This window comes from Cervus canadensis, chromosome 18, assembly GCF_019320065.1.
Source record: "Cervus canadensis isolate Bull #8, Minnesota chromosome 18, ASM1932006v1, whole genome shotgun sequence".
NCBI lineage: Eukaryota > Metazoa > Chordata > Mammalia > Artiodactyla > Cervidae > Cervus > Cervus canadensis.
Window position 1 is genome coordinate 29,640,765 of NC_057403.1, and position 27,419 is coordinate 29,668,183.

General features: G+C 42.0%; 1 protein-coding gene and 1 long non-coding RNA gene across 2 annotated transcripts; one reads left to right on the forward strand and one right to left on the reverse strand.

The window, feature by feature from the left end:
* Positions 1–1,424: 1,424 nt before the first annotated feature.
* Positions 1,425–8,219, reverse strand: PDCD5 (programmed cell death 5). The gene is made up of 6 exons (XM_043435581.1): positions 8,050–8,219; positions 7,083–7,120; positions 4,688–4,749; positions 2,881–2,972; positions 1,908–1,979; positions 1,425–1,608 (listed from the first exon to the last, which is right to left on the reverse strand). The coding sequence occupies exons 1-6, from the start codon at positions 8,113–8,115 to the stop codon at positions 1,561–1,563; spliced, it is 378 nt and encodes a 125-aa protein (XP_043291516.1). The 5' UTR covers positions 8,116–8,219; the 3' UTR covers positions 1,425–1,560.
* A 126-nt stretch (positions 8,220–8,345) lies between these two features.
* LOC122420442 lies at positions 8,346–24,015 on the forward strand. The gene is made up of 4 exons (XR_006263288.1): positions 8,346–8,478; positions 9,913–9,966; positions 11,475–11,545; positions 23,910–24,015. It is a non-coding gene; the product is annotated as an uncharacterized LOC122420442 (long non-coding RNA).
* Positions 24,016–27,419: the final 3,404 nt, after the last annotated feature.

Here is a 27,419-nt window from a genome sequence, read left to right on the forward strand (position 1 = left end):
AAGGAGTTAGTAATTTAAGAATACATAAAAATAAATAAAACTAAATTTGACAATTCAGAAATTGGCAATGACAAAATTCCTATTTTGTATGAGACTGTTTTGAATTCAGAGTATTGTCAGTTAAATCAGAAAGGTGAAAATAACCAGCCCCCACCCCCAACGTCATCAAGAATTTCTGTCCTCAGTCACTTTCTGTTCTCGAGTGTCTTTGAACGAGGGGAGGCTTACCGTCCTTCCACAAATTCACCTCAACAGCTGCCGTAACAGTGGTTATTTTGTAAGAGAAAGCATGTAGCAAACTTGCTCAGAGCTGTCTAGTCTCCCAGTGTTTCTATGCAAAATTCACCTGTTAACTGGGATTATTTTTTCAAAGTCCTTGATCAGATTTTACTTTGGTGATTTACTGTTCCTCTGAACTCTTTCTGATGTCCTTAATGGCTCTACTCATTTATTTGTTTACTCAGGAATACTAGACATGTATTCTAACACTGACTTCACTAAATTTTAAGTCTGAAATATTGTAAAATCTCAAGTATAATTTAGAAATATATCAGCAGTGTGTATATCTCTAGCTAGAGACTGGGACTATAAATCACATTTTCCATCACTTTTCCTGCTATTAATCCTACTGAGCTCATTATATGTTATGCACTTCCTCTGGAGCTGGGTCCCCCCAGGACTAAGATAAAAGTTACACCGAACAGCTCACTTGAGAGTCACATTTATGATTTTAAGTTACAAGCACAGTTTTTCATAACCTGGTGGGAATAAAGGAGAAAAGATGACACTTGCTTTAAGTTACCTGCAACCCTATCAGTGAAGACCCAGAACATTTCTGCCACAATGGTGAACTGCTAAACTGTTTCAACTGGATTTTAATCATCAAAAATCATTTCTCTTAAAAACATGTTTACTAGGGTTTAAGTATTATTACCAGTATGTCTCAGTTATTTTGTTAATTTTTTTCCAATGGACATATCCTCCAGTTACAGAGGTGGTATGGGTAATATTTGTTAGATGAGTTAATCTCAATGCTTTGAAAAGCAGATTATAAATGAAATCAAAGTTAGGAATTTTCCTACATTAAATGTAAGGACTATCTGCAGGAAGAAAAAGGTCTTACCTGCTTTCAGAACCTATGTCTTGGAAATACTAAAACTACTCAGCTTAATCCATGAGTCTTAACACCTATGATGTGACAGACGCTGCTATTTTACAGATGCTGCTATTCTCATTGAAGATGTTGGAGCAGCTCCTACTTCTGCTAAGGTCATTTTCCCACTTAACACTAATGTCACAAGTATGAAGGATATATTCATGCTGCTACACATGTTCAAAAGCTTTTGATAGGAAAGGACAAAAATTTAAAAATGCAGATCTTCTGCTCATTTCTCTACGGTAGAAAAACAACTTTGTCCAAATTGTTCTAGTTTGCATAACAAGTTTATTTTTAAAAGGTATATAGACAATAAACAAAGTAAACACACCACCAGATCTTAACGTCTGCCAAGTATTATCTGTCCTAGAGTTATTTCGTTAAGTTCCAGTCTCTAGACAAATTCAGTAATCGTCATCTTCATCAGAGTCCATTACTTTTCTTCTGTTGAACTGGGGGGAAAATTAAACGAGTATCATGTTTCATAAAACATAACTCAGATTTTCTGAGAAAACAAATTCCTACCTACTACAGAAAAGACATTTCTGTGTTTAAAATAACTTAAGTGTTTCAGACCAACAGAAGAGCCTTGAAAATCAGACCCTCAATGTATGCAACTTTCTCCCCAAACTTCCCTGTGTTGTAAAACAAAAATGTCTATGGGCTAAAATGTTTGACACGCTACATGCAGATGTAACACTTATTTAAAATATCAATCTTTCTTTTGTCGTATGCTTTGGGGGAAACTTACTTTAACTGTTGTTTTCTTTTCTGTTTGTTGGCTTACTTTTTCGAGGATTTCTATTAAACCTTGTTCTGACACCTAGGAATAATCAAAGAGAAAAACAGTGCTTTTTTAAAACAAAGAATTGACCTTAGCCAACTGAATCGTTTCAATCCTTCCAGGGTGTGGAGGTAGAGGTCAAGAAGGAAGGAGAATGGGACAGCTGGCTGAAACCACTGGCTGTAATTCTCGGTTTAAGCTGCACTTAAAATCTGCTCTGCTGGGCTTCATTTGAGGAAGGAAAAGTATCCATCAGTTAGCTTCCTCGAAAAATCCAAGGTTAACAGCTATTTAAGAACCCCTTCATTACCACTAGCAGACAAGGACAACCACCTACATCACTGTGTTAAGTGAAAGGGACAGAGATACTCCGCCTCTGCACGGAGACCTTGAGAAGCTTAAAAGCAGGCGACGAGTCACTCAAAAAAATGAAGCCACTGTCACCCCTCCACACACGTTCTCAGTGTAAAGGGTTCAGGGCAGGTTGATCTCTGCAGGCTGTGGTGGCGGCAGAGGGCTCCCCAGTGCTGGTGGGGCTCGTCTGGATCTTGAACGAAGAGCAGTGTTGCCAGAAAATATCCTCCATGGCAATACGGCAACGCACGGAATAACTAGGAAATTTAGCACTTCTTCATTTGCAAAACAAGCATAACTTTCCCAATTTTAATTAGTATTGCTGACAAACCTTGTTTCCACTGTAGAAGCAATTTAGGCTATCTGACCCTAATAGTCACTGGTTCCAGAGCAATGTCAGAAAAGGAAAGCAGCAGAGGATTTTAGAAAACAGAGTATCTTTTAGGATCTACGGTAGACACAACTATTCTCTCCTTTAAAAACTGCTTCAACAAGAATTCTGTAACCAGAAAGGGATGAAACTGACCTTCTGAGGATACATTTTGATAAAGTAGGTAACAACAGATTAAAACTGCCTCAAGCTTACCTTCCCACTTAGTTGTCCATACCGTGCCATCTGTATAAGGTAATTCTCTACCGCTTTAGTTTTCTCAGGCTTTACAAGTGCTAAGTTACTTACTAAAAAGAAGGAAAAAAAAATTATATATATAAACACACACACACAAACATGCACAAAAAGAAGTCAGAACTAAATGCACTTGACTAAATGCACTTATTCCTTGAGACTAAATACTGACATGTCTAAAGCACTTAAGACTTATTCATGTCTTGAGACCAGCAAGGTAGATAAGGCAGATGCTATTGTTACTCTTAAAAATGAGGAAACTACAGTTCAGTTTTGTCAACCTTAGTCAAGACCACAGAGAGGCAGTGGTGAACCAAGATAAAACTCGGGGACTCAGATTCTAAGCTCCATGCTTTAAAAACAAAGCAAAACCATGACTGTTCCATGAAGAGCAATTTCTATATTGCAGGCATGCATGCTAAGTCGCTTCAGTCATGTCCAACTCTTTGCGACCCCATGGATTCAGGCTCCCTTGTCCATGGGATTCTCCAGGCAAGAATACTGGAGTGGGCTGCCATTTCCTCCTCCAGGGGATTTTCCTGACCCAGGGATCGAACCTGCATTTCTTGTGGATCCTGCATTGCAGGCGGATTCTTTACCGCGTAAGCCACCAGGGAAGCCCTCGAAAAAGCAACCTGCCCTTGCGAATTTCTGTATTACTATGCATATATAATCATGGTGAGCCACCCAGGGCTGCCTCTTCTAAGCTGGGCTTCAAGTTATAATACAGAAGATAATGTTTCATTCTGATTGGCTCATTTAATTTTTTTTCTTATGGTTTTTTTTATTTTTTGTGACGAAAAACACAACACAAATGGAGAATACAGGTATACCTCATTTTACTGAGCTTCATAGATACAGCCGTTTCCACAAACGGAGGTCTGTGGCATCCTACATCCCTGCTTTGAGCAAGTCTACTGGCACTGTTTTCCTGACAGTATGTGCTCACTTCATGTCTTTGTGTCACATTTTGGTAATTTTCACAACATTTCAAACTTTATATTGTTATTCTTATATATATTATGGTGATCTGTAATCAATGATCTTTGATGTTATTACTGAAAAACAAAAATCGTGACTTGCTGAGGACTCAGATGATGATTAGCATTTTTTAGCAATAAGGTATTTTTAAATTAAGGTATGTATACTTTTTTTTTTTTAAAGACATAATGCTATTGAACTTAACAGACTATAAAACTTTTATATGCACTGGAAAGCCAAAAAATTTGTATGACTTGCTTACTGTGGTGGTCTGCAACCAAAGCCAAAATATCTCCAAGATCTGCCTGGACAATAAAGCAGAGCCCCCATCACCTGAGTCAACTGCTAGCAGTATTTTGTGACTGACTTGATTGAAGAGTTATTTCCAATAAATTTTACCAAATACAGTCGTCCCTTGGAATCTGAAAGGACTGGTTCTAGGACTCCCTGCAGATGCCAAAATCTGAAGATGCTCAGGTCCCTTATATAAATGGTGTAATACCATCAGTCCTCTGTATCTGTGGGTTCTGACTCTATAAAAATGGAGGGCTCACTACACGCACTTGGAGATCATTTCAATAGCAGGAGAGAATGGAGCTGGAACTTTTAATAACAACCTAAGTATGTTTCTTCAGGTTTGTAAACCTAACACTTCTTACAAATAATCTGTATCTCACATGCTTTTAGGTTAAACAAGTATTTAATCTAGAGACAGCAATTACTTCATATACATCTCCCTATTCAAATAACTCAAGCCAGTTTTATAAAGAAAGCTGAAGATGCTTACACCGGGCCCGGGCTGACTGATCCAGAACTTGGGCTAAGATACTGTTTCTCATTTCTGCTTCCCTACAACAAAAACAGGACAAGCAAAATCAGAACCAAGCTGCCAGCATTCCTACAGAACACAGAAAGATACAAGAAGTCCATTCTTACTCAAAAGCCAGTTTTATATTTTGTGAGTTTGAAAGATAAAACTTCACAGTTTCCCAATTCAGAAGGCAGTTTCAGTTCAACCACCATTATAGACATTTATTAAGTACCTAGTGTGTGAGAAGGGCTAGAAATTAGTAGTGAGATTTCAGGCAAATACACGGACGAATGATTAACCCGTGTAATTTTCTTAGAGATAAAGAAGCTGAGGTTCATGGAGACCACGTTAAGGAGACACAGGTAACTGTGGCCAAGGTATGAACAGATTCCACGTTTTAAGATTCTCAGTTCTAGTTTTGGGTTGGGGGGGGAGTTACAATTACACCCGTTTCTATCCTTGCACCTTCCCACCTATCCAGGCAGGAACTACTTAGTATTCACAGGACAGTGATTTCAAATTTTTTTGAAGCAGATATTTTTTCAAATGAAGCCCTTCAAAGAAGTTAATATGAACTTAACACAGAAAAAAGCAGAGATTCTTTGGCTGAATTAGAAAGCTGAATCCTCTGTACAAGGGAAACAAGAAATAAAACACTATGCAGAAAGCAAAGTGTGCATTCATCAATCTCAGCCCTGAGTGGAGAAAGGAAAAAAGTGTCTCTTGACTTCAAGCTTTAGCCTTGTAGGTTTGCTGTCTGAATTCCTTCTGGTAGCAGGGTGGAGGCAGGGAAAAAACATCAGAGAATTTTAAGAGGTCTAAGGTTAGAAATGACCCAAGTGATGGCAGAAGTAAAGGAAAATCCTCTTCGGAAGAATCCAGAAGAGTGATCAATTATGTGACACATCTGAATTTCAGATATGTTAAAATGTGAAAAAAAATTCACATCTTCAGAATCAGTGAAGTTCATGTGGTAGATTTATTTTCTTCTTAGCACTATCCCAGGTGCTTACCAATCTGTCTTTCCCTCTAATGTGAGCTACATACAGAAGGGAAGGAGCCTTCTCCATCTTGCATATTTCTGTAGACACAGCACAATGCCTGAGCAGGTGCTCAGTAAGTATTTGATGGATCAATCAATGAGTTAAAAGGTAGCATGTGGGACTTCCCTGGCAGTCCAGTGGTTAAGACTCTGCACTTAATACACAGGAGGCATGAGTTCCACCCCTGGTTGGGTACGATCACACATGCTGTGTGTGTGCTGTGCCAGGCGAAAAATAAAAGGTAGCTGGGGGCAGGGAGGGATAGGGAATTGTTTAGTAGGTATACTTCCAATTTTGTAAGACGAAAAAGTTCTAGATATGTGTTATAAAGCAATGAGAATACAGTTAATACGACTGAATGATACAATCAGAAGTAGTTAAGAAGGTAAATTTTACCTTTTGTGTTTTTTACCAGTTAGGGAAAAAAGGTAGCATGATGGGGTAACTAATAAACCTGCCAAGTGTGAGGTGCTCTGCCACGTGATGAGATAAAATAACTTTGAGAATAGGAAAAACAGTTAATATTTCTTGTGCATATGTGCTCAGTCACTTCAGTCGCCTCCGACTCTTTGCGACCCTATGGACTGTAGCCTGCCAGGCTCCTCTGTCCATGGGATTGTTCAAGCAAGAATCCTGGAGTGGGTTGCATGCCCTCTGTACCCCTGCAATCCTAACACCCCTATGAGGTAGTCCTATTATTATGCTTATTTTAAGGTAATCACAGTTTAGCAGAGAAACATCAATCAGTAATTGCAATACAAAGTAGTAAGTATTGCGGGGTTCCTGTACATGCTTAATTAACAAAATAGCCATGGGTCTGGAAAAATCCCTATGCCAGGAAGAACTTTTAAGATTCACACATCTATGAATATAACTAAAGTTAAAAAGAAAAACAGGTGAAACCACCCTTCAAAGAGTTCAGAGTTCCTACAGACATAGAGAACAGAGCAGGAGGTTAGTGGCAGAGCAGGAGGTGGGCAAAGTGGGTGAACGCTGTCAAAAGCACAAATTTCCAGTTATAAATAAGCCATGGGGATCTAAAATGTAATATATAGAGTGGGTGGTGACTATACTTAAAGAGTATTTAATTGTATATAGTCAATAGTATTGAAAGTTGCTGAGAGTAAATCTTAAAAGTTCTCATCACAAGAAAAAAAATTTGTAATTATGTGTGGTGATGGATGTTAACCACTTACTGTGGTAGTCACTTCACAATATAAACAAATATGGAATTAGTATGCTGTACACCGGAGACTAATGTTGTCAATTATTTCTTAATTAAAAAAAAGTGGAGGGGGGGCCTCTACATTCAGAGTTCCAGCCCATACCTGTGCTTTGCTTCCTGTTGTGCTGCATCGCCAGGATCCTGAAAAAACAATTTTATCTTTTAGAAATTTCACAGAGGGGGAATAAAAAAAAGGAACTATTTTATTTTGTTTCTGGTACCTGCAGTGGTAGAGATGGGCTTACAAAATAATTAAAAGCTGAGCCTCACAGAAGTAAAAAGATAAGTTTCCACTTACTACCACGTTTTGATGAACTTCTAAAGTCTCAAGCTAATAGAATGTCTTAGAATACAAACAGGTATTAGGGCGAAAAGTCCCCTCTTACGAAACCGTATTTTACAAGATAAGAATAATTTCTGGAAAAGAAAATGTGCTTCGGTATTGGGGACGCTGATGATCAAACAACGCTCCCTTGCAGGCTATCCGGCTCCATCCCTAACACTTCACTCCGGGTCTCCTCACAGGAGAGTCATTAGTTGGACGTTTCACCTACGGGGTTAGTGCTCATGCCTGGCTCTCCTCAGGACTGTCAACTCCGTCAGGCGATGTTCCCCGCTGTCCCCTCAGCACCTGGCACAGGGAAGACCCCTCAGAAGATGTCTGTCGACCCCTCGGGTCGAACCAACTGTATTCTAAACAATATTCGGCTGGAACAGTAGTCAAGTAGGCTAGGTCCATTAGCTAAGGGCACCGAGAAACCGGAGAAGCTGAGCATTCTGCTCGGGACCCAAGACGGCAGGCCGGGTGAGAGACCGACTCCCGGCCGCCGACCGGCCCGCGCCCGACCAGCCCCGGGCAGCACGTGGTTCGCTGGCCGCCCGAGCCCCCACGCGACGGGCAGAGGGGCCGAGATGGCTCGGAGGCTACCAGAAGCCAGCCGCGGGCGGAGGCGGGGTCCTCGGCCCCGGGGCAGCGACGCCTGGAGCCTCCGCCGGGGGCCGCGCCCTCTACCTCGGGTGAGGGCGGCGCCCAGCAGGGCACGGGCTGGGCGGGTGTCGGGCTCGCTCACCCCGTGCTTCGCCTGCAGCTCGGCCAGCCTCTGCTTCCTCAGCGCCTCGAGCTCCTGCTCCGCCATGCTGCGGCCGTCCCGGGCGAGCAGCCGCGAACACGCACCGACTCACTCCGAGGGAACGCCGGCAGTCCCTCTGCGCGCGCGCCGCCCTCCCCAGTGCGCAGGCGCCCGCAGCGCCCAGGCATCACCAATCCAGCCCAGAGCCGCACCGCCCGCCCCAGCCAGTGCCTGGGGAGAGGCCCGAATCCGCGATCGCAGGCGGTGGGACGTAGTGCAGAACTGATGCGCCGACTCTTCCAGAACTCGGTCCTTGCTCCCAGCTGCAAGCGCGTGTTCAGCGGGCGTGGGCGCCGGCAGTGTTAAGATCCGGCTGTGTGTGGGAAAAGATAGTAACCTAGAAACAGGCTACCATCAACAACTATAACTGTAGGTAAAATTTGTTGAGCCTATAACGTGCTGCTGCTAAGTCACTTCAGTCGTGTCCGACTCTTTGCGACCCCATCCCTGGGATTCTCCAGGCAAGAACATTGGAGTGGGTTGCCATTTCCTTCTCCAATGCATAAAAGTGAAAAGTGAAAGTGAAGTCGCTCAGTCATGTCCAACTCTTCGCGACCCCATGGACTGCAGCCTACCAGGCTCCTCTGTCCATGGGATTTTCCAGGCAAGAGTACTGGAGTGGGGTGTCATTGCCTTCTCCGCTATAACGTGCTAGGCTCTTGTTATCTCCATTGGCGGATAAGGTTCTGGGCGCTTAGATAGACTAAGTGGAATGATGGACAATGTGCTGAAACTGGACGGCAGTGATGGTTGCACAATTTTGTTTTCCTCAGCTGTCACCAGAGTTTTGTCTACCTCTTGGGTCGGACAAACTCGTCTTCTAGAAAACATTAAGCTAGCAGGCTAGATTCACGTGGGAATTTAGTTCCCCAACTAGGGATGGAACCTGTGCCCCTTGCAGTAGAAGCCCGAGTCTTAATCACTGAACCCCCGATGAAGGCCCATAATTCTTAAATTTGTTCAAAAATGTTAAATTGTACACTGAAAATGGATTGACGGCGGGACTGGAGCAAACAGAGACTCACTGGTCATCCTGCATGGAGAAGCCAAGTTAAAATAAACCTGGGAGGCTGAAGTTGGGAATCAGACAGGTCTGGCTTCCCTGATAGCTCAGTTGGTAAAGAATCCGCCTTCAATGCAGGGAACCCAGGTTTGATTCCCGGGTCGGGAAGATCCCCTGGAGAAGGGATAGGCTACCCACTCCAGTATTCCTGGGCTTCCCTTGTGGCTCAGCTGGTAAAGAATCCTCCTGCAATGTGAGAGACCTGGGTTCAATCCCTGGGTTGGGAAGATCCCCTGGAGAAGGGAATGGCTACTCACCCCAGCATTCTGGCCTGGATAATTCCATGGACTGTATGGTCCACGGGGTCACAAAGAGTCAGACAAGACTGAGTGACTTTCACTTTCACTTTCTTTCCTCAGAGGTTGGTGCAGGAGCTATGAAATGTGGTGTGAACTGTGGGGACACTCCCAACACACACAGAAACATGCTCACACACAAACACACACACATGGCACACTCAGGGCTGTCCTGGGGTGAATTCTCTGGCAGTAAGATTGTGCGCCTCGGGCCTGGAGACACTGGTTCCTGTTGGGGGGATGTCAGCTCCGTAACGGTGTGTCATGCTTGTTTTCTCAGTTGTGGCTAAATATAATACGTCATTTACCATTCTAACCAATTTTAAATGTACAGTTCAGTAGTGTTAAATACATTGACCTTGTACAATCTCTAGTATGCTTTTCATTTTGTAAAACTGAAACTATGCCCTATAATTAACAACTCCCAATCCCCTCTTCCTCCAGACCGTGAACCATTTTACCTTCTGATTCTACAAATTTGCCTGTGACAGGTGTAAGGTGAGTGCAGAGAAAAACAGAGCGAACAGGGCAGTCAGGCAAGAAAAGGAAATTTATTAAAGGGAAAAGAGAGTCCATCTTATACCTGACCAATGAAAAAATTCTCTGAAGGGATGGTCACGTAGCCGGAGGGCTATAATCTGGTAGTCTTGAAGCTTTGGGAAGATAGGCCCCAGTGAAATAACAGGATGCTATTTGGGCAATCTGGTCAGTCTCACAGATCACTGTGATTTATTCCTTGTTTGTGAGGTCGACATAATGAGCCATCTTATCAATGAGACCCTATGTGGGCCCTATCAACAGGTATCTCATTAAATGGAATCACACTATTTGTCCTTTTGTGACTAGCTTCTTTCACTTGGCATAATGTGTTCAAGGTTCATCCATGTTGTAACCTGTGTCAGAATGTTCTTCCTTTTTGAAAGTGAATAATATTTCTCCCTCCCTCCCTTCCTTTTCTTGAATATACTTTCTAGTCATTTTAGTATTTTGCTGGGTTTTTTTTCCCCAAGGAACTCAAAATTTATCAGTATTGATTACTTTTTTATCTATTTTTATCTATTTCTACCTACTTTTCATATTTCCACTGTTATTTTCTTTTCAGTTCCTTCAGATGAACATTCTATATGTTCATTTTTATTCTTTCTTATTTAATAATGAAAACATTTAAGCAATTAATTTACTTGTGAGTAATATACACATATATAAAACTATATATATATATACACATAGTCTTACATATCATAGTTATATATATCAGTAGTGTTATTTTTTCTCTTTCATAATGTCTTAAAATGGTTTCCTATTTTGTAAAACCATGGTCAAAATAATATGGTTTTAAAAAGTCACTTATTTATAAGGTGACTAGCTATTACTGATGCACTCCTACCCAATACGTTCTTAGTTCCCCAAAGGTAAACCTAGCTGACTCTGTAGTTATTCTATCATTTATTCTTTTATTAACTATGTATTGAGATTAAAAAAAAATCAGGTAGTGAGGACAGGGAATGGTGTCAGGGAAGTGTTCATTGAGATGGTGACTTTTGAATAAGGACCTGAAGAAAGAGAGACAGAGTCACAAAGATATCATATGGAAGAGAATTCCAGGTAGAAAGAACAGAAATGCAAGGACCCTGAAGTTGGAGCCTGCAATGTTTAAGGAACTGCAGGAATACCACTGAGGCTGAACCATGAACTATGGGAATAGGGAGAAGGCAAATGTAGAATCATGAAATAATTTAAGAGGATATATATCTAAATAATATACCTATGCTGTTATGTCTTAATTTATATAATTTAGACATTTTCCTAATGTCTTAGGAAACGACTTAGGCTAAGTCGCTAGCCTAAGGATTTAACCCGTGATGGCTAAGGATTTAACACACTGCACAACCCTTATTTCTCTTCCTTAGTTTCTTAATACACATATTACTATTTTTAGTTCCAAAGTTGTTGATTGTTCTATCTTTAAGCAATACACTTACAACTTGTATTTCTTATTTCATCAGGTATAGACAGTGTCTCTTGACTCCCAGCTTTAAAGATGAAGACATCAGCATCTCTGATGCTGACTCTCCCAGTAAGTTCACATCCTTTTTCCCACATTCCCAGGTTCTATTATCTGTGCTGCGTCTTATTGATATTCTAATCTGTAATCATAATTAAACCTTTTTCCTTCCTCTTTATTGAGATATAACTGACCTACAGCCCTGTATAAGTTTAAGGTATACAGCATAATGATTTAACTTACATACATTATGAAATGATTATGACAATAAATTTAGTGAATATGTATCATCTCATGTGTTCTGTGCACAATAGCTTCAGTTGTGTCTGACTCTTTGCAACCTATGGACTGTAGCCCAGCAGGCTCCTCTGACCATGGGATCCTCCAGGCAAGAATACTGGAGTGGGTTGCCGTGCCCTCCTCCAGGGGATCTTCCCAACCCAGGAATTGAACCCATATCTCCGACATCTCCTGCATTGCTGGCAGGTTCTTTTCCCACTGAGCCACCTGGGAAGCCCCATCATCTCACATAGATACAAAATAAAAGAAAAAGGAAAAAAAAATTATTTTCCTTGTGATGAAAACTTTTAGGATTTACTCTCTTAACAACTGTCATATATAATATATGGCAACGTTAATTATGTTAATCATGTTATATATTACATCCTTCAGTTCAGTTCAGTTCAATCGCTCAGTCATGTCCGACTCTTTGTGATCCCATGAATCATAGCACGCCAGGCCTCCCTGTCCTTCACAAACTCCAATAGTTTACTCAAACTCATGTCCATCTAGTTGGTGATGCCATCCAGCCATCTCATCCTCTGTTATCCCCTTCTCCTCCTGCCGCCAATTCCCCCCAGCATCAGGGTCTTTTCCAATGAGTCAACTCTTTGCATGAGGTGGCCAAAGTATTGGAGTTTCAGCTTCAGCATCAGTCCTTCCAATGAACACCCAGGACTGATCTCCTTTAGGATAGACTGGTTGGATCTCCTTGAAGTCTGAGGGACTCTCAAGAGTCTTGTTCAACACCACAGTTCAAAAGCATCAATTTTTCGGTGCTCAGCTTTCTTCACAGTCCAACTCTCACATCCATACATGACCACTGGAAAAACCATAGCCTTGACCAGATGGACCTTTGTTGGCAAAGTAATGTCTCTGCTTTTTAATATGCTGTCTAGGTTGGTCATAACTTTCCTTCCAAGGAGTAAGCATCTTTTAATTTCATGGCTGCAATCAACATCTGCAGTGATTTTAGAGCCCCCCAAAATAAAGTCTGACACTGTTTCCACTGTTTCCCCATCTATTTGCCATGAAGTGATGGGACCAGAGGCCATGATCTTAGTTTTCTTTAAGCCAACTTTTTCACTCTCCTCTTTCACTTTCATCAAGAGGCTTTTTAGTTCCTCTTCACTTTCTGCCATAAGGGTGGTGTTATCTGCATTTCTGAGGTTATTGATATTTCTCCTGGCAATCTTGATTCCAGGATTGTGCTTCTCCCAGCCCAGCATTTCTCATGATGTACTCTGCATATAAGGTAAATAAGCAGGGTGACAATATACAGCCTTGACGTACTCCTTTTCCACATTACATCCTTAGTACTTCTTCTATCTTTTAACTGACAGTTGTAACTTTTGACCACTTTCATCCAATTTCTGCCCTCCTAAACCCCCTGGTAGCCACAAATCTGATCTCTTTTTCTATGAGTTTGTTTGTTTGAATTATAATTGACCTACAACTTTATGTTAGCTCCTAGTGTGCAACATATTGATTCAGTATTTCTATGCATTACAAAATGATCACCACGGTAAGTTTAGATACTGTCTGTCACCTTACGTGGATGTATGTGCTCAGTTGTGTCTGACTCTTTGCAACCCCATTGACTGGGGGCCTTGCAGTCTCCTTGCAGGCTCCTCTGCCCATTGAATTTTATAGTCTAGAATACTGGAGTGGGTGGCCATTTCCTGATCCCCAAACATAGATATTACATAATTATTGACTATATTCTCTATGCTGTACAGTTCATCCTGTGACTCATTTATTTTGTAACTGGAAGTCTGTACCTCTTGATCTCCTTCACATATTTCATTTCTCCTTCCAATCCCTCCTCTTCTCTAGCAACCACTTGTTTGCTCTCTGCATCTATAACTTTGTTTTGATATTATCTGTGACTGCTTTTCAGCTCACTTGTTTCAGATTCCACGTACACGTGAAATCATATGGTATTTGTCTTTCTCCATCTGACATTTCACATAGCATGGTACCCTCTAGGTCCATCCATGTTGTTGCAAATAGCAGGATTTCCTTCTTTTTTTTAATGACTGAATGATATTGTGTTGTTTATATATGCCTCATTTTCTTTATTCATTCATCCACTGATGGTCACTCGGGTTGTTTCCGTGTCAGAGCTATTGTGTATGATGCTATTGTGTGTAATGCTGCAGTGAAATTGGGAGTGCCGTTGTTTTTCTTTATCAAAGAAAATCGAACATTTCTTTTCAACTCTCCATCACGTCATGTGTTCTGACGGACTCCACTCTCATTATCAGATAGCTGTCTTATAAAGGCCTTCCTCCTCCCTCTTTAATTTGGACAGGTTTCTCTCTATGATTGTTGCATCCCTGTCCTTCTGGATTTGTTTCTTGGATTCCCTGTTTTCTAGCCCTCATCTAGTTTTTTTAAAAATTCTTTTTAAAAAATTTATTTATTTTTGGCTGCCCTGGGTCTTCACTGTTGCAGGCAGACTCTCTCATTGCAGCAAGTGGGGGCTACTATTTGGGCTTGTCATTGCAGTGGCTTTTCTTGTTGTAGAGTTCCGGCTTTAGGGCACATGGGCCTCAGTACTTGCAGTTCCTGGGCTCAGTAGTTGTGGCATGTGGGCTTAGTTGCCGTGAGGCATGTGCAATCCTCTCCGAACAGTGATTGACCCAGTGTGCCCTGCATTGGCAGGCAGTTTCTTAACTACTGGACCACCAGAGAAGTCCTACATTCTGTTTGTTTATTTGTTTATGGCTGCACTGGGTCCTGCATTGGCAGGCAGATTCTTAACCGCTGGACCACCAGGGAAATCCTAAATTCGATTTATTTATTTATGGTTATGCTGGGTTCTCGTCGCTGCACTCAGGCTTTCTCTAGTTGAGGTAAGTGGGGGCTACTCTCTAGTTGTGATGCGTGAGCTTCTCATTTCCATGGCCTCTCTTGTTTTAGAGCATGGGTTCTAGGGTGCACAGGCTTCACTAGTTGTGGCACATGGGCTTAGTTGCCCTTCAGCATGTGGAATCTTCCCAGACTAGGGATCGAACCCGTCCCCTACACTGGTGGGTACATTGTCAACCACTAGACCACCAGGGAAGTTCCCTCATCTTGCCTCAACTAGAGAAAGCCCCCACTTACCTCAACTAGAGAAAGCCTGGGTGCAGTAACAAGAGCCCAGCATAGCCATAAATAAATAGAATTTAGGATTTCCCTGGTGTTCCACATCTTCAAGTAAATTTCTAAGAAAAAAAGCTAGTAGGTAAGATTTCTATGTGCTTGCATGTCTGAATATTTATCTTATACTTTCATTGCTTGATTATAAACTTATAAACAAAAGAATTTTCTCTCTGAATTATTTTAAATTAAAAAATCTTAAATTATTTGCCATTTTCCTTTACAACTTTGTTATGTATTGGTTGTATTTTTGAAATTCCTTACTTTTCATTTTGGAAAACATCAAATCTTTAAAAAATGGAAGGAATGGTAGAAAGAACACTTATATGTTCTTCACATAGCTCCACTAATCATTAAGATTTTGCCACGTTTGCAGTATCTGTCTACACACATGTGCGGTGCATGCATACACACACAAATGCACATAGACAGGCACAGTTTTTCTAAACCATTTGAATGTAACTTTCAGATAGCAAGTCACTTCACCCCTGAGTATATATAGCCTATGAAAAAGACATTCTCATACATACCTACAATTATTACATCCAATAAATTAATATAGATAAAATGCATCATCTGACTGATGTACAACCCACTGTTGTCTCTAATTGTTCAAATAAACTTCACCACAGCTCTTCCTTTTCTTGTCAATCCATGATTCAATTGTATTTATTAGTCAGTCTCTTTGAAGGTATTGATGTATCTCATCAGTTTTCTCACATTTGGTGTTGGTGATAATAAAATCTGAATTTTGTTCCATCATAAGTGGTATTTTTTTTCGTTCTGGAAGCTTTTAGAATATTTTTCTTTTTTGCTCAGTGCTCTAAAATTTTGCAAACATGTGGGTCTTTTAAAAGTCTTTGTGGGGGACTTCCCTGGTGGTCCAGGGGTTAAGAATCTGCCTTCCAATGCAAAGGATGCCAATTTGATCCCTGGCTGGGGAACTAATATCCTACATGCTGCCAGCCCGTATGCTACAACTAGAGAGCCTGAAAGCAACTAAGGCCTGATGCAGCCAAATATATATACATAGTAAAGATTCTTGGTAAAGGATCTGCCTGGAGTGCGGGAGACCTGGGTTTGATTGCTGGGTTGGAAAGATCCCCTGGAGGAGCGCATGGCAACTCATTCCAGTATTCTTGCCTGGAGAATCCCCAGGCCAGAATAGTGGATATGTTTTTGAAAGTCCTTATGCTATTTGCTTCATAGGTTCTTTCTGTCTGAAAACTTGTAACTTTAACTTTGGGAGCTTTTATTGTCTTGTACATTTGATAATGTTTCTCTTCTGATTTCTATCTTTGTCTGTCTAGATTGCTGATAAAACTGGACTTCCCGGATAAAGCTACTGTGTCTCTTTGATGTCTTCCATCTCACGAGCTTTTGGCTCTGCTTTCTGGAAGACTTCTTCAGTTTTGTCTTCTGAACCTTCTATTTGGTTTACCTCAGCATCATATTTTGATTTTATACAAGTCTCCCTCCCACCTTTTTTTAATTTTGTGGCTGCACAAAATTAAAGCCCGTGGTCTTCGTTGTAGCACACAGGCTTCTCTAGCTGCGCATAGGCTCAGTAGTTGCCGCGCATGGGCTCAGTTACTCCGAGGCACTGAACCTGGGTCCCCTGCCTCGCAAGTTAGATTCTTAACCACTGGACCACCAGGGAAAGTCCCACAAGCCCGTTCTTGTTCTCTGATCATGCCATTTACTTAGTAGCTTGTTCTAGATTTTGAATGCAAAACTTCCTGAATATAGTTACAATAATAATTAGAAAAAAATTTAAATTCACTTCTGTTTCCTGAATTAGTTCTCTTTCCTCTGAAGGTTTTTTTTTCTTCTTGTTTGCAGTTCTTTCTTATGGCAGCCCTTAGCAAATTAATACACATATCTGTCTCTCTGTCTTTTCGTCCCTTCTTTCTTCTCCTTCCTTCTTTCTTTCTTCCTCCTCCTCCTTCTTCTCCCTTTACTTCTTCTTTGTTATTAAATTTCTTAATAATTTCTTCTTTGTTTCTAAATTTCTTGTCAGATGTTTCACTTGCAGAGTTGATTGTGCATTCTCTTCAAGGGTAGAGGTAAGGACTGGACTGTTTAAGACGGAGCCTTTTGAGTAATCTCTGTGTTTTCGGCTGGGTCTCACTCGTGTCCTCTGTCTTCTGCCTCTCTGGAATTCTGTTGGGAAGATCAGCAACCTCCTCATGGTGTGTCATCTGTTGTTACTACTGTGTCAGCTTGACATAGTCTCACGATTGTTTTTACACCTTTCTTCCACTGATGGACAACTTCCTGGTGATTTATTCCCATTTTAGTCCTTTACTGCCATTTTTGTAGGGTCTTGAAAAGAAAGAAAGTGAAAGTCGCATCCAACTCTTTGCAACACCATGGACTATACAGTCCATGGAATTCTCCAGGCCAGACTGCTGGAGTGAGTAGCCTTTCCCTTCTCCAGGGGATCTTCCCAACCCAGGGAACGAACCCAGATCTCCCACACTGTGGGCAGATTCTTTACCAGCTGAGCCACAAGGGAAGCCCGAGAATACTGGGGTGAGTAGCCTTTCCCTTCTCCAGCGGATCTTCCCGACCCAGGAATCAAACCAGGGTCTCCTGCATTGCAGGCGGATTCTTTACCAACTGAGCTATGAGGGAAGCCCCTTTGTAGGATCTTGGTGGTGGTGGGGGGCAGGGGGCGGGAGAGAAAAACTGAGTGGTCAATCATCATTTTGAAAATAGCACTTGTTTTCTTGTCTCCAACGTGCAGTTTTGATCTTTTGTTGTTTAGTTGCTAAATTGTGTCTGACTCTTGTGACCCCGTAGACTGTAGCCCACCAGGCTCCTCTGTCCATGGGATACCCTAGGCGAGAATACTGGAGTCAGTTGCCACTTCCTCCTCCAAGGTTTCCTCCCTGCCCAGGGATCAAACCTGTGTCTCCTGCATTGTTTAGCGGATTCTTTACTGCTGTGCCAACTGGGAAGCCTTTGGTCTTTTTAGCTGAGAAGTTATTCAGGAGGCCTGTATCAGTCAGGGTGCTATGTTGTAGTAACAAAATTCTCAGCATATTAACAGCTTGAAACAACAGAAGCTTATTTCTTGCTCACCGAGGTTGGCTGGGGGCTCTGCTCCAGGTCTCCCCACTCTGAGACCCAGGCTAACAGAAGAGCTGCCGTCTCACTGTGGCAGAGATAACCTAGAGAATTGTGTACTGTCCCTTTAAGTTTCCACCCAGAAATGATACTTATAATTTCTCTGCATATTTCACCGACCAAAGAAAATCATTTTACTATTCTTAACATCAAGGGGGTGAAGAAGTACAATCATACTTTTTCACAGAAAGGCACAATTTTCTGTGCCTAGAAAATGGAAAGCTGGAAATATTTGTTGCATAGTACAGTGAACCACCCAAAGACTGTAAAACTTCGTGTTTGAGTTTTAAAAGCGTTTAACTCTTGAATTTAAAATAAAATTGCACTAGAGTCAGAGAATGTGAGCTTGTATCAAACTCCAGAGTTTTTTTTATTGCATTATTTGTAAAAAATTAGCTAATTTTTTAAATATTTTGTGGGATTCGAAAACACGCACCCTTTATTGTTAGTAGACAAGTTTGATACATACGCAACATAAAGCTATTTATATCTTCTATATACCTGTTAGTTTTTTTATATACCAGATCTATCAAAGACTAATGAATTATTTGAAGTTCTTAACATATACTATTGTGTTTCTATAGATTTCTCATTGTTTTTTTTTTCCATTTATTTTTATTAGTTGGAGGCTAATTACTTTACAATATTGTCGTGGTTTTTGCCATACAATGACGTGAATCAGCCATGGATTTACATGTGTTCCCCATCCTGAACTCCCCTCCTACCTCTCTCCCCATCAGAGACACATGTATAGAACAGACTTTTGGACTCATTGTTTTTTTATAACAGTTTTGTATTTTTATTTATTTTGTAAGAGTTCATAGTTAAATATGCATTTTCTATGTTGATTAAATAACCTCTGTTTCAATTAATAGGACTTTTAAATTCCTATTTCACTGACCACATGTTTACTCTCTTAGTGTCTCAAGTTGCTTTTTAAAATTAAAAAAATTTTTAAATGATATTAGATTTGGTATTGATTTCCTGGATATGATGCAAAAAGAAAACAAAAGTAAAAAATTGATATATTGGACTTTATCAAAATTAAAACCTTCCATGTGGCCAGGAACACTATCAACTTAACAAAAAGGCAGCCTACAAAATGGGAGAAAATATTTGCAAATGATATATATAATAAGAGGTTGATGTCTGGAATGTAGAGAACTCCTACCATTCACCAACAAAACAAACAACCCAATTCAAAATGCTCAAAGGACTTAAGTAGACATTCCTACGAAGAAGGTATACAAATAACCAATAAGCAAGTGAAAAGATGCTCAACATCACTAATTGCTAGGGAAATGCAAATTAAAACCACAGTGACAGGGAACTATATTCAATATCTTGTAATAAGCTATAATGGAAAAGAATCTGGAAAAGTGTATGTGTGTATATGGGTATATTCATATATATATAATATCTGAGTCACTTTGATGTACATCTGAAACTGACATGACATTGTAAATCAACTGTACTTCTACTAAAAAAAAATCAAAACCACAGTGAGAGACCACCTCACACCCATGAAAATGATTACTATCAAAAACAAACCCCAGAAAATAGCAAGTGTTGAGGAGAATGTGGAAAAATTGGAACTTTTGTGCCCTGTCTTTGGGAATATAAAATGATGTAGTTGCTGTGATTGGTTTCTCAAAAAATTAAGCATAGCATTCATTCCCATATGATCTAGTGATACACCTCTGGATCTTTACTCAATGAAATTGAAAACAGGGTCTTGAAGAGATTTTTGCATTCCCATGTTCACAACATCATTATTCCCAATAGCCATAAGGTGGAAGCAATCCATTCACCCATTGATGAATGAATGAATGGATGAGCAAAATGTGCTATAGACTTAAAATGGAATATATTCAGCTTTAAAAAAGGAAGGAAACTGGAGCAGGTGCTACAACATGGATGAACCTTGAAGATATTATGCTGAGTGAAACAAGCCAGTTACAAAAAGATAAATACTGTATGATTTCACTTATATGAAGCACTTAGATGCTATGGATTAAATGTTTTCTACCTTAAATTCATATGTTGAAGCCATAACCCCCAGTGTGGCTTCCTTTTGAGACAGGTCCTTTTTTAAAACATTTTATTTATTTATTGGACTACATCAGGTCTTAGTTGCCGCGTCTGGGATCTTTCATTGTGGCACATGGAATACACCCTCATTGTGGTGTATCTGCTTGGTAGTTTCCACGTGCCAGCTTAGTTGCTCTGCGGCATTGGGATCTTAGTTCTTTGACCAGAGATCAAACCTATGTCCCCTCCGTTGCAAAGCAGATTCTTAATCACTGGACCACCAGGGAGGTCCCTAGAGATAGGTTCTTTAAAGAAGTAATTATGAGTGGAGCCCTAATCCAATATGACTAGTGTCTTTATAAGTAGATGATGCATGCACATGGCGGAAAGGCCATGTGAGGGCTCAGTGAGGCGGTGGCCATCTGCGAGCCACAGACAGAGGGCTCAGGAGAAACCAACCCTGCCGGTACTTGATCTTGAACTTGTAGGCTTCAGGACTGTGAAAAAATAGATTTCTGTTGTTTAAGTCACCCCGCCTCTGGTAATTCATTATGGCAACCTTAGCCATATATACTATAGACTACTATACCAGAGTAGTCAAATTCATAGAGACAGAAAGTATGAATGGAATGGTGGTTTCCAGGGTCTTGGAGGAGGGGGGAATGGAGAGTTGTTTAATGGGTACAGGGTCCAAGTTTTGCAAGATGAATTCTGGAGATTGGTTACACAACAATGTGAATGTGCTTAACACTGCTGAACTGGCCTTTGAAAATGGTTAAGATAGTAAATTTTATGTGTATTTTAATCACAATTAAAACAGAACAAAACACTTGCCTTGATGCTACAACCCCCTTCTACTACAGCCCTATTTTTATCCTTCTCCTTTATAGCAGAACTCCTGAAAAAAAGTAGTTTGTATTTGCTGTTTCTACTTCTTCACTTCTCACTTTCTCCTGAACTGTTCGAGGCGGGATATTCTGAAACTGCTGTGTTCAGGGTTACTGCATAACTCCAGTTCATCAGCAGCGATGTTGCTCACTGGCTCCTCCTTGAAACACTTGCCCCGGGGCTTCCTGGTTCTCTCACTTCCCCTTTGTAGGTACTGGCTGCCCCTCCTCCTGACTATCTGTGAGTTACTCCAGGGCTCTGCCCCAAGTTCCTTTTATGTCTTTATTTTTGAAATTTTTATAATTTTTTACTCATTTATTTTGGCTGCGCTGGGTCTTCATTCTGGCACATGGGCTTTCTTCACTTGCAGCAAGCAGGCTCTCTAGCTTCCCTGTGGCATATAGGATCTTAGTTTCCTGACCAGTGATCCAAACTGTGCTCCCTGCATTGAAAGATGATTTCTGGACCACTGGGGAAGTCTCCTGCCCAGGCTTTTAAAATTCTTTCCCTGGCAATCTCGTCCAGTGCCACCTATACACTAATGACTCTCAAATCCTATCTCCAGCCCACCCTTTCTTGGAACTCAATGTAGGACATCCATCTACCTACCCCACCTCATCATGAGGATATTGACCAGGCACCTGAAATTCATCATGCTGAAAACAAATCCTGACTACACCTTGGGACTCTGTCTCCCTCCATTGTTTGTCATCCCAGGAAATGGCATGCATGCTTGTGACATCGCTTCAGATGTGTCTGAGTCTTTGCGACCCCATGGACTGTAGCCCTCCAGGTTCCTCTGTCCATGGGATTCTCCACACGGGAATCTTGGAGTGGCTTGTCCTGCCCTCCTCCAGGGGGATCTTCCCAACCTAGAGATCAAACCTGGGTCTCTTATGTCTCCTGCACTGGCAGGGGTATTCTTTACCACCAGAGCCACCTGGGAAGCCCAGTAGATGGTACCACCTTGCAACCAGATAAAAAAAAACCAGGCACCCTCATAATTGCACGCCGAAGGTCTTGGAGTCACCTTGACCTCTCTGTCTCACCCCACATCCAACTCACCTGAGTATCTCGTTGTCTCTCTTGAAAGTCTCTCCAGGGTCTGCCTCCCCTCACCTCTTCTACTGCCTGTCTTGGCCAGGCATGATTCTCTCATCTGAATGACAGCAGAGGGTTTTTTTTTAAAGTTTTCTAAAATATATATATATATAAAGAAAGCTGAGCGCTGAAGAATTGATGCTTTTGAACTGTGGTGATGGAGAAGACTCTTGAGAGCCCCTTGGACTGCAAGGAGATGCAACGAGTCCACCGTAAAGGAAATCAGTCCTGAATATTCATTGGAAGGACTGATGCTGAAGCTGAAACTCCAATACTTTGGCCACCTGATGCAGAGAACTGACTCATTGGAAAAGACCCTGATGCTGGGAAAGATTAAAGGCGGGAGGGGAAGGGGATGACAGAGGATAAGATGGTTGGATGACATCATCGACTCGATGGACATGAGTCTGAGTAAACTCCGGGAGTTGGTGATGGACAGGGAAGCCTGGTGTGCTGCAGTCCATGCAGTGCAAAGAGTGGACACAAGTGAGCGACTGAACTGAAAACATGTATATTATACATACTATTCACCTATATATGTATACAAAAGCTTTTCTATTAATACTATGCTTGATAAAGGCCTGAGAAGAACATTTTTTTAAAAAGACACGGAGAAATTGGAAAACATAAGCTAAATGAAATGGGAGCACTGAATATGAAAGAATATGAAAGTGAAACAAACTAGATAAAAGTCAAAGATGGTCCAATTGTTGGTGACTTTTTAGTTAAATGAACCAATGAATAATGCTTTGCATGTTGAAATTAGTGGTATGAAATATAAATGTGTATTTCTGAGGACACCATCAGAAATGTCATCGAACAATCTTCCCTGCAGCTGCAGGTAAGAATAGGTGATCATATATCACCCAGAGAGCTAGCAGTTTCCCCATGCCCCTCTCGCCCAGTAGCTAGTGTGTAGGTGTGGAGAAGCCTCTGCCTGCGGCTGTTTGGAAGGTAAAAGAAGGAAAGAGATGGGGGAGAGGGAGGGAGGGAGAGAAGGAGCGTGGGGGAAAGAAGGAGAGGAGAGGAAGAGGACTAGGAGGAAGAAGACAGGCTTCCCTGGCAGCATAGTGGTTAAGAATCTGTCTGCCAGTGCAGGGACATGGGTTTGATCCCTGGTCGGGGAAGATTCCACATGCCGAAGAGCAGCTAAGCCCGTGCACCGCAGCTATTGAACCTGTGCACTAGAGCAGGCAGCCGCAACTGCTGAGCCCACACTCTGGGTGCTGAACTCCACGCACCCAGAGCCTGTGCTCTGCAACAAGAGAAGCCCCCGCGATGAGAAGGCTGAGCACCGCAACTAGAGAGGAGCCCCCACTCTCCATAACTAGAGAAAGCCTGCAGACAGCAACGAGGACCCAGCACAGCCACAATAAATAAATACAAGTTTTTAAAAAAGAAGAAGGGGAAGGAGAGAGAGGGCAGAGAAAGAGAAAGAAGGAGAGGAAGAAGATGAGGAGAAAGAAGGAAGGGGAGGAGGAGGAGGGAGGGGAGGGTCACCCCTCTGGGGGGCTGCCTCCCAGCACCACTGCTGTGACATATTTCAGGATGGACACAGGTGGTGTGGACAGGTCCCCTTTGTGTTTCCCATCACTTGCAGGAGCATCACGGATAGTCACAGTATCCCACGGAGGCAGAACCTACAGAACAAGTCTGTTCATCTGAATGTTCAGCCCCAGCCTTCTCCTCCCAGGACACCTGCTCTGCTCAGGTGCCCAAGGATTCCTGAGTTACCGAGTCTTGGTATCTCCTGTCGGCAGCAGAGGGAGCCCACACTCTACCAAAAGGCATTGAGTTTCTCATTAGAATACAAAGCAGAAAATACAATAACTGTTGTTGTTTTTTTTTTGCCACGCAGTGTGTCCTTACAGATGAAGCTTTAATCTGCCTCGTACATCTCCGTTGCTGTAAATTCCTGCTCCATTTATGGTACCATATGCCCTGATTTGCCGGGAGAAAGCCACAGTGTGAGCTTGGGCTTCTGAGCTGTTTGTACGCCGTGTTGAATTGCGTATTATCATACACTTAAACGGTATGTCTTAATAAGCTCTTTTATATCAGTTTATTAGCCTTGATCTTGCAGTTGATCAGATAGGTCATGGAAGGGTACCATGGAGCTCACTGACAATTAGGAGATGTGAGGGGCAGAAGGAAAAGTTAGGTTTGAAACACAGCAGAGTGCGGCTTATCTGATTGTCTAGCAGCTGCTGATTCACCTTCTCATCTGCTTCTAAGTAGTAGATATAGAGTCTCCTCTGCTCAGAGCAGGTCTATTGTACATACAATTGCAAACAGTACCAGAATAGTCCTTTTTTTTTCAAACTCCTTCCCAGGTGACTATTAAAGGCGCAGTGTCAGATGTCAGGACCCACAAGGCTTACTCTTAGGGCGAAGTCACACCATCCTTGTTCCTAACTCCATGCTCTTTCTGGGAAAAAGAAACATATTCGCACTCTTCCTCATTTCCCTCCCAGAGCAACTGACCTAAGTTCTGAAACCACTCTCAGGAGGAAAAAAAAACCTCAGGTCCTATATCCTTTATGATGACAGCCGTCATCTATGCCTGGTGGGAAAGGGGGACCACAGGAAATGTTTAGGAGAGAGTTTCTTACCTGAAACCAGCCGTGGAGTTTTTTACTTCAGATGCAGCTCTGACTGAGCTTTTGTGGTCACTTGCTGGGATGGCAGCCTCGTTCTGAGGATGGTCTCCATGCCGCAGGGCAACTGTGCTGTTACCCCAACTCGGACTTCCTTCTCCCAGCTGGAAAGCTAACAGGCACAGGGCCAGTTAAAGAGCCTCCCAAGCCCCAGAAGCCTTTACTTTTGGAGACTCTACTATGTAAAAAGTAAAAAGAAAAAAAAGTAGAAATGCAGTACCATGTCACATTATGATAATATATGAATACGTTTTTGTAATAAATGACGATACAGGCATGGAAACTAGTGGACGTATTATGTCCCATCAAGTGTGCTAATCCTGGTGTTGCATTGCTTTCTCTATAGTTTGATGCCAATACATTTTTTCCCTCCCAGGCTGTGTACATACCCTCTGGTTTTCAGGGAATTCTTGGTTTCAATCCCTGCTTCTGGAGCGGGGTGGGGGGTGTTGATGCAGACAATGGGTGCTGAATTGGAGGCCAAGATGAAGTTTGGTCCTAGTTCTCACCTGCCTGGTCCAAAGAGAACCAACGTCAAAGGAAATAAGAAGACCCTTGAAAGAAAGTAAAGGTGTTAGTCACTCAGTCATGTCCAGTGCTTTGCGGCCCCATGGACTGTAGCCCGCCAGGCTCTTTGTCCATGGGATTCTCTAGGCAAGAATACTGGAGTGGGTAGCCATTTCCTTCTCCAGGGGATCCTCCCAACCCAGGGATTCAACCCAGGTCTCCTGCATTGCAGGCGGATTCTTTACTATCTGAGCCACCGGGGAAGACCCTTACCTGTCCTTAAATTAAACTGCAAAGACTCTCACCTGTTTATAAAAACGGTGCTGAGAAGGGGATATCTTTTCTAGCAACATGCTCATTCATTCATTCATCCACTCACTCATTCAAAAAACATTTTTTAAAAACCCTACTAAGTGCCAGGCCTTGTGCTGGGCGTTGGGAAACAAAAACAGATAAGATGCAGTACCTGCCCTCAGGAGAGAGTTCCTCAGTCCCTTTGTCCTGGGGCTGTTCTTGATCAGGCTTCCAGGGCTCACCGCTGTCTCTCAAGCCTCCTCAGAAATTCTTGGCTGTTATAGGCTGAGTTGTGTCCTCCAGAAGTTCATATATTAAAATCCTAACCCCTAGTGCCTCAGACTGTGACTGTATTTGGAGACGGGGCCTTTAAAGAGGTGAATGAGGTCATTGGGATGGGCCCTAGTCCAATATGAATAGTGTCCTTGTAAGAAGAGATTAGGACACAGATACACACAGAGGGAGACCATGTGAAGACACAGGGAGATGATGACCACCTGCCAACAGGGAGAGAGGCCTCAGGAGAAACCAACCTTGTTTCTCCTTGCTCTGTGCTGCCTCCCAGTGTCTGTTCAGACCATCTACCGGGAGCATCTTTGCCACTCACTGGATTATCAGCTGTTCAACCTGCTCCAGTGTCAGGGGGGATATGCGGGACTCCAGCAAGCTTGTTGTAACAAGGGCTCTTCAACCAAATCAAACAAAAGGAACCCTGATGAGTCACATTTGCCGCTTTCTGTGGTGTCAGAGCTCCCATCGTGGCCAGTTTCAGGCTACCAATGTGAGGTCCCACACGTTGTCCAACAACTCTGTTCAAACAGAGTTGAATTGGGAAGAGATGTCCACTAACACACCATTATGTTGTCTTCCCACCACTGAGCTACAACAAATGTAAAAAACCTCAAGTGCAGGGACTTCCCTGATGGTCCAGTGGTTGTTGTAATGAAGATCTCGAGTGCCACAACTAAGACTTGATCAGACAAAAAAATTAAAAAAAAAAAAAACAACACACAACCTCAAGAGCAAAAAAGTCAGTAAACCATTACAAAATAAAATAACTAGGAATGATGTTTGGGGTATATATTACCTTTGTGTTGGAATCCAATTTATTTAATTTTAAGCTCATATCATTTAATTTTTTGTAATGACTATGTTTAACAACCAGCTTACAGATTTTCTGAAAGTTTAATAATTGACCCTTGCAAGCCAGAAGGAGCTGGCTCCAGGACACAGCTAGGGTGACAGTCCTCTGGGTAGAATAGGGAGTATGTGGATGTAGCAAATGGGGTGGGCATGGTGAGCCAGTGGCCCTTGCCTGCAAGACCTTGTGGATTGTGAACAAAAGCCCAACAGTCTGGAAGCTTCCAGTGGGAATGAGTAATGGAATATTACTCAGCCATAAAAAAGAATAAAATAATACCATTTGGAGCAGGGATTGGGCCATGGCTCAATGGATGTGTGTATCTGGAGAGACACTGAGAGCCACCCAGAAAAACACACAATGAAGGCATGGAGGCAGGGCTTAGGGCTGTCTAGGAATAAGGCTGTGCCACAGGGGTTGAAATTGTTTCGTGGCCATGGCACTCTCTGCTTACCCATTCCCATACAACTCTTCATGTGGACATGTTTTCATTTCTGTTGTTAAACACCCAGGAATGGCATTGCTGGGACTTGCTATAAGTATAACTTTATTAAAAACTGCTAAGTTGTCTTTCAAAGTGGTTGCACCATTCTGCATTCCAGCTGCAGGCTGACAGCTCCATTTGGTTGATATCCTCACAAACACTTGGGATTGTCAGTGTTTTAAAATTTTAACCATTTGAGTAGGTGTGTATAGGTACCACATTGTGACTTTAATTTGCATTTCCCTCATTGGAAAAGATCCTGATGCTGGGAGGGATTGGGGGCAG

Coding starts and splice junctions, on each gene's coding strand:
- PDCD5 (XM_043435581.1), bottom strand. CDS start 8,115: ATGGCGGAGCAGGAGCTCGAGGCGCTGAGGAAGCAGAGGCTGGCCGAG. Junction 7,121..8,049: donor AGCTGCAGGCGAAGCACGGG/GTGAGCGAGCCC, acceptor TTGTTTTTTCAG/GATCCTGGCGATGCAGCACA. Junction 1,980..2,880: donor ATGGACAACTAAGTGGGAAG/GTAAGCTTGAGG, acceptor GATTATTCCTAG/GTGTCAGAACAAGGTTTAAT.